This window comes from Cebus imitator, unplaced genomic scaffold, assembly GCF_001604975.1.
Source record: "Cebus imitator isolate Cc_AM_T3 unplaced genomic scaffold, Cebus_imitator-1.0 Scaffold1007, whole genome shotgun sequence".
Lineage (NCBI taxonomy): Eukaryota > Metazoa > Chordata > Mammalia > Primates > Cebidae > Cebus > Cebus imitator.
In genome coordinates, this window is record NW_016108322.1 from 5,844 (window position 1) to 13,105 (window position 7,262).

At 50.7% G+C, this 7,262-nt stretch overlaps 1 protein-coding gene and 1 pseudogene across 1 annotated transcript in view; one reads left to right on the forward strand and one right to left on the reverse strand.

Moving 5' to 3' along the window:
• Nucleotides 1-858: 858 nt before the first annotated feature.
• On the forward strand, nucleotides 859-1,904 carry LOC108298590 (annotated as a pseudogene).
• Nucleotides 1,905-2,408: 504 nt separating this feature from the next.
• Nucleotides 2,409-7,262, reverse strand: part of LOC108298595 (serine/threonine-protein kinase SIK3-like) — a 5,659-nt gene continuing 805 nt past the window's right edge. The window contains 9 exon segments of the mRNA XM_037735846.1: nucleotides 2,409-2,680; nucleotides 2,683-3,381; nucleotides 3,384-3,593; nucleotides 3,596-4,378; nucleotides 4,381-4,431; nucleotides 4,434-5,297; nucleotides 5,300-5,746; nucleotides 6,972-7,007; nucleotides 7,010-7,262. Coding sequence (XP_037591774.1) covers nucleotides 2,640-2,680; nucleotides 2,683-3,381; nucleotides 3,384-3,593; nucleotides 3,596-4,378; nucleotides 4,381-4,431; nucleotides 4,434-5,297; nucleotides 5,300-5,746; nucleotides 6,972-7,007; nucleotides 7,010-7,262 — 3,384 coding nt within the window. The 3' untranslated portion in view covers nucleotides 2,409-2,639.

The following is a 7,262-nucleotide window of genomic DNA, read 5'->3' on the forward strand; positions in this document are numbered from 1 at the left end:
TATGTCTAACTAAACTATTGCAACTGTTTAGAAACTGAGACTTCGGTTAAGCCCTTAGGGCTCAGGGATTGAAGAGCTACCAGCTTAGAGTCCTTCATACCACATTAGCGGCCTTTCTACCCAGGCATGGCCTCACTATTTCCATGTTGTCTCTGTATCCTTACTATTTCTCTACACTCAGAATGAACCTCAGTTTCTTCTGGAGTGTTATATAGGAACTTTTGCAATCATCTCATCATCCTGTGTAAAGTGGCAACTTCTCCCTCCAGTGCTGCAGGTATTCCCTGTCAAGTCTCCTTGCTTAGATTTCCTCCACAGGACTTATTTGACATATTATACATTTAATTATATATTTATTTATTGTTGGTTTCCTTCCATTTGAATGTAAGCTTCTTGAGGGCAGGGACTTTAGGTACTGCTGTTTCTCTTGTGCCCAGACATCACATATGAGTGCTAAGTAAATATTAGTTCAGTGACTAAATGAATAAAGGGCAGAGTTTTGAGGACTAAGAATCTTAGTCTCATAGCAATCTCGTGTGTGCTGAGATTAGGAACATTCATTAACAGTGAGATTGCCCCAGCTGTAATTCATGGGTCTTCAAGGAAGATATAAAAATGAGAGACCAAACTGGGTCCCTGGGATTTACAAAAATGCTGACAATTTTAGTTTACATAGTTTCACGCTTGTAATCATTGACCCGTTTTGATAATTATTTTTGGAGACACAAGGAGAGGCAGCTCCATGGGCCTGAGGTCCCCGGGGAGGGGGTCGCCAGGTACAGCTCCTCCTCCCTGAGCTGTCACCTGTGTCCCCTCCTTGGCTGTCCTCTCCTTATCCTTACAGCCTGGTCTCCAGGTATGGCGCTGACAGTGGATGTGGCCAGGCCGGCTCCCTGGGGCTTCCGTATCACAAGGGGCAGGGATTTTCACACCCTATCACGGTGACCAAGGTGGCTGAGCCGGGCAAAGCCAAGGCTGCTGACCTCCAGCCTGGATACGTCATCGTGGCCATCAACCGGGAAAGCGCGGAGGGAATGCTGCACGCCGAGACCCAGAGCAAGATCCGCCAGAGCCGCTCACCCCTGCGGGGGCAGCGGACGGTCTCAGGCTGCATCTCCAGGGCAGACCAATGGGGACGGCTCCTTGGAAGCGTTGGCGACTCGCTTCCAGGGCTCCGTGAGGACACACACTGAGAGTCAGTCCCCCTAAAGGTCCTCCTACTCCAGCCCAGCCTCCCTCAGCCCGAGGGCCGGCAGCCCCTGCCCCCCGCCACCCGCCAGCAGCCCCCTCGCTGGAGAGGCGGCCGCCAGCCGCAGTTTCCAGAGTGTTTCGTGTTCCCCAGGCCGCCCCGCCGCTGACTGCCTGTCCCGGAAGCCAAGTCGGCGGTGCAGGTGCTGCCGCCTTCCCCGGCCCTGGCCGTTGTTCCTCCAGGCCCAGCGTGAGCTCGGAAGGGGGCAGCCTCCTCCTGGACGAAGACTCGGAAGTCTTCAAGATGCTGCAGGAAAATCGTGAGGGACGGGCGGCCCCCCGACAGTCCAGCTCCTTTCGGCTCTTGCAGGTAGCCCTGGAGGCTGAGGAGAAAGGTGGCATGCCAGCCTTCCTGCCCAGCTTGCTGGGCCCTCAGTCCTCCCTGCCCGCCTCCAGGGCCCTGGCCGCCCCGCCAAGCTCCACACCTGTGAGAAGTGCAGCACCAGCATCGCGAACCAGGCCGTGCGCATCCAGGAGGGCTGGTACCGCCACCCCGGCTGCTGCACCTGCCCGACTGTGGGCTGAACCTGAAGATGCGTGGACACTTCTGGGTGGGCCAGGAGCTGTACTGTGAGAAGCTCGCCCGCCAGCGCTACTCCGCACCCACTACCCTCAGCTCTGGGGCCTGAGCCCGCCAAGCCCTCAACCTGCTGCACTGCTGGGCCAGGGTCATGCCCATACAAGTTGGCATGGCAGGTGCAATGGTGGGCGGTTGCTCTTAGGTGAGCTAAGTTTGGGGACCTGAGGCCCCTTTATCTTCACTGGGTGGGACAAGGTCTGGGACCCGTCTTGGGCTGTGGGAGCCTCACCCTCACCCTGTCAGGACCCTCTCCCCTGCAGGACTGGCACTGTGCTAGTCTGAGGTGGCCGCTGCCTTTGATCAACCTTTGTGTGCCAGGGTGTAAGCAGGGTGGAACACAGAAGTGGGAAAGAGATGGGTGGGCCAGGGGCTAATGGTGTCACTGCGTAAAGTTTTTGACATATGAGCTCTATAAATGTATGAATATGGACAAAAAACAAACAAAAATATCTGAGGAATTTCGAGATATTGCTGAGGGGAAAAAAATGACCTTTTCTTGAAATGTAACTTGAAAACAAAATAAAATGTGAAACATAAAAAATAATAATATATATATTTTTACTTTCATAAAAGATGAAGAACATGGATTTCCAGTTTATTTCCTTGGCGACTTGGTCATACAAGCAAACATGGCAAAACCATCTCAGAACCCAAAGGACCAGCACACGGATGAACCAAATGTGAGGAGAGGAGCTGTGATATTCTGGGTGGAGAGAATCACAAGGGGAATTTGGCACAGCGCTGCTAGATACTGTGGGGTTTCAATCAACCTTTTCATTCCCAAGCTGTACACACAACTCTCTGTTTCTTGTTACACGCCTGCCTGCTCCATGCTGAAGGAGACTTCGGGGTCTTGTAGCTGAGCAGAATGTCTGTAATACAGGTAGAGGGATAGCAAGAGGAGTTTAAGTGCCGGCTGCCATCACTCAGGTCTGGGTGCTCATGACCTCCCAGGCTTGCCCCATATTCCTCATTTTCCCCATCCTGAAACTGCTGGCTGCCCATGAGCAAAGACTGGCTGAGAACTGCATCTGACATCTGGGAAGAACTAAGTGCTTTCCCAGCCACAAGACTCATTCCTGGCAAGTTATCCAGCTGTACATAAGCATCGTCGCTGTTCTGGATCGTGTGGTGTCTCTGGAGGGCCCCGGGCCTGTGGTGCTCCTGGACAGAGGGGCGTGCTGGGTACCCGAGCCCGTTGTGATCCTGCAGCTCCACTGCTTGTCCTGGAGAACTTGTATCCATGCAGTTCCCTATGACAGACTCTCTGCTGGGCACCCTATTTTTACTGAATGCAGCAGTTGGTTGATGTCCACAGGGATGTATCCCCAGTTCCTGGGTGTGACTCACAGTTCCTAGCAAAGATTCGGGGTCCCCAGGTCCACCGGTACTCAAGAGCAGAGGGCTGTCATGGCAACCTTTGGTCAATGTACTTGCACTCTTACTGTCTGGGAAGCCATCCTTGGCCCCCTCACACGAGCAGTCCTCCTCCATGCTCCCTGAATGCATCACTGCCGGCTGATGAACCATGGGGCAGGGTGGCTGAGGAAGCCTGAGATACATTCTTGTGCCCTGATTTGTAGCAGATGCTGGGGGCTGGTGTGATGGTGGTAAGAGTCAGCATTTTGATAAGATAAAGCCTGGCACTCTGTCCTGCTCTGTCCCCCAAGGCTGGGAGCCAGACTCCCTGCATCCCCTTGGTTCATGTGCCTGAACAGTTCCTGGTATTCTTGCTGTTGCTGCTGCTGCTGCCGTTGTTGCTGCCCCTTTTAATGAGCTGTGCAAACTCTGCTGGGGGCAGCAGGATGTCCGAGTGTCCAGTGAGCAAATGCCATGGAGAGAGCAGTCCTTGAAGGATGTGGGGTACCTGCAGGTGTCTTGTATAGTCTAGTGGCATGAGGGACAGCAGGGCTTGCTGTAGTGCTGATACAGTATAGTGTGGCGGCTGCTGATGTGCACTGGGAAGGAAGCTGGGGAATCGGTCAAGTGGAGAGACTTTCAGGGCTTGGGTTGGAGAGAACCCCAGTCCTGTTGAAGGGCTGTAGGTGCTGGGGCAACCCCAGGACTGGTCTGAGAACAGATGGGAGTGTAAATGCGCCTGGTTGTAGTTAGCAGGGGAGAACTGATTCACATTCAAGCTGTGAGCCTCTGCACTGTCAGCACTCAGCTGCTTGGACAAGGGACGGTGCCCATAGCTGAAGGTGGCCATCAGGTTGGTACGGTGCTGCATCTGCATCTGACTGGCACTGGGGCTGATGGAGATGCCCTGCCCACTGGATTTTGCAGCCGTGCCTGGCATGTCGCTGAGCATGTCAACAGGCTCTTGGATGGTGACCTGCTGTGATTGGGCAGGCTGCTGCATGCCCAAGCAGGTTAGTGCCACGTTGGGAGGAGAGGAACAGTTCTCAGGCTGCTGCTGGAAGATTGCACTGCTGGACGGTAAGCCTTGAAACTGGGAGGGAGATGCAGCACCGTGAGGCTGGATCATGGCACTGCTCATCGCGGGAGGACTATTACTGGGCTGCCTGAAGAGATGGTTGTTGGGGTGGTTGGGGGTGGGCTTGAAGGCTGAATCCTTAACCTCTGGAGCTGATGGGTGAGGGGGCTGGCTGATTTTCACTTGCAGCCTGAAGAGGTGAAGATGGCGGAGGAGGACAGATAGAGTCTTGAATTTGTTGCTGGAGAATTTGATGGTGCTGCTCCTGCTGGTATAATATATGCTGCTGCTGGGTCTTCTCCAGGATTCTTTCATCAATCTGCACCCCGTACATCTTCTGCAGCTGCTCAAACTCCTGCTGCAACTGTTTGATGCTGCTGCTGTTGCCCATTTTTTCCAGGTGAGCTTTGAAGGTCTGGATACTCACAGCCCCATCTGAGAACCAGCGCACAAGGAGGAAACGCTCCATAAGGAGGCTCGGAGTGTGGGAGTCCTTGTAGGTAGAGCTCTGCACAGCTTCCTGATCTGGCTCCCCATCTGAGCTCTCCTCGTCCACAGGGGTAACTGCTGGCACTGCTAGTGTCATGGTGACAAGCAGAGAGGGTCCCCGTGGGTGCTTCAGCAGCTGCTGGGCATGCAGCTGGATGTTGGCTCCTCCGTCTGATGCTCTCCGGCCAAGGGGGACCATTCCATTCAACAACTGTAGCGTGGGTGGCTGTAGGAGAGACCACTCCTTGTGCTCAAGTTGCCCGGTTGCTTGTAAATTTTGCATAGGCAACAGGTTATGCATGAAATTCATGTTAGGGGCCACCTGCAGGAGTGGAGCCTGTGGGTTGACTCCAGGAAAGCCAGGTAGGAGCTTCGGCAGATCTTCCATAACTTCCATGCATGGGTCAGCCACACCCACTGTGTGCTGCCTCATGGACAAATAGCACACCAATGCTTCAGGGGAAGGCTCTTCACCCTCATCACTGTCCAAATTCAGTATCCCATCTGGTTCCACAATTTGGTTCTCTACATTGATCAGCTGCACTGGGGAATGCTGATATTCATAGCGGTACCTGCCTGCTCCACCTGGATATTGACTGGTGCTTGAAAGGCCATGGCTCGGGGCATGCTAGGAATAGGAAGTGCTCCAAGACGCAGGGTTTTATGTCTCTTACGTCGATCACAGAGCAGGCTGTAAATTGCACTGCAGTGATCATAGGCATCAGATTTTAATGACTGCAGTGTCTGCTCTTTGTCCAGTCCTATGTCCTCCATGGCCAAGAGGACATCCTCATTCAGGGGGTCCACCTGTCTTTCTTCCTTTAGTTGTTGGCATTCAGCTATTATCCTATCAAAGTTGGGATTGGGGTCCCCTAGCTTCATCCACTTGTGTTTGCAGATCTGCTCCATGGAGAGGCGCTTATTGGGGTCTAACATCAGCATATGGCAGATCAAGTGCTCACATTCTGTGGACATAAAAAATGGGATGCAGATTTATAATCCAAAGGATTATAAATCGTTCTACTATAAGGACACATGCACAGGAATGTTTATTGCAGCACTGTAATGAACTTTACAATAGCAAAGACCTGGAACCAACCCAAATGCTCATCGATGATAGACTGGACAGGGAAAATGTGGCACATATACACCATGGAATATTATGCAGCCATCAAAAACGATCAGTTCGTGTCCTTTGTAGGGACATGGATGAACCTGGAAACCATCATTCTCAGCGGACTGACACAGGAACAGAAAATCAAACACCGCATGTTCTCACTCATAGGCGGGTGTTGAACAATGGGAACACATGGACACGGGGAGGGGAACATCACACACTGGGGTCTGTTGGGGGGGAAATAGGGGAGCACAGCGGGGGATGGGTAGTTGGGGAGAGATAGCATGGGGAGAAATGCCAGATATAGGTGAAGGGGAGGAAGACAGCAAATCATGTTGCCATGTGTGTACCTATGCAACAATCTTGCATGTTCTTCACATGTACCCCAAAACCTAAAATGCAATTAAAAGAAAAGAAAGAAAGAAAAAGAAAAAGAAACCCCTCTCTTTACTTTTCTAGCTTTGCCAAGTTCATAATTATATACTCTTTGAATTACATTAAATAATTTAACATGTCTGACAATGACTCAAAACCTAAGACATGTTTAGGAAAATGCCCAAGTTTCTGTGGGTTTTGTTCTAAGAATACTGAAGCCTTAAAATCAGAGACATGGAGTAGCTGTTGGCTTGTGGCCAGTGTACCTGAAGTGATGGTGGTTATGCTTACTCCAAAGATCAAGAAAAAAACATTTTTCTGAGACTAATCACTTTGAAAGTGTGATAATTCTAAACTCTGTATGCTTTTCACTTTCAAAAATATTTTCAAGGTAACCAAAAGTACCAGTTAAAAATATAAAGTGTTTTTTTTTCAGAAGCATTCCAGCTAATATATATAAAAGAAATGTGATAACTAGAAAATCATCAATTTGCAACTTATAATGCAATAAATGACATAGGCAACAACAAAAATTTGCTGAGCTAAGGCCAACATGAGAAAGTCTTCATCATGAGAAAAATAAATATAATTTGGTTGGACCCTTGCATGGTTCTACCTTTGGTTAAGGATGTCCTGATGGTTTTTCTGCTATCTTCTTTCTTCTCTTCACTGCACATTCTTGTTCCTCCCTCCTTTCTTCCTTAGAAAAAAAAATGCGATACGGGACTGTCCACTCAGCACACAGGCCCGCAGATTCTGCTCCCATCAAACGGCAGGGCACCGCACACAAGCACATACAGGACAACTCTGAGGCTCCAGATGTCCACTTTGGGCCCATCATATTCTTTTCCTTCAAATAGTTCAGGTGCAGCACAGGGAGGGCTGCCACACCATGTCTTCAGCAGCTGCCCAGGGGTGAAGAGGTTACTGAAACAAAAATCTGCTATTTTGATATTCAGATTGGCATCCAGAAGTAAATTTTCAGCTTTTAGATCACGATGAACGATGTTCCGACA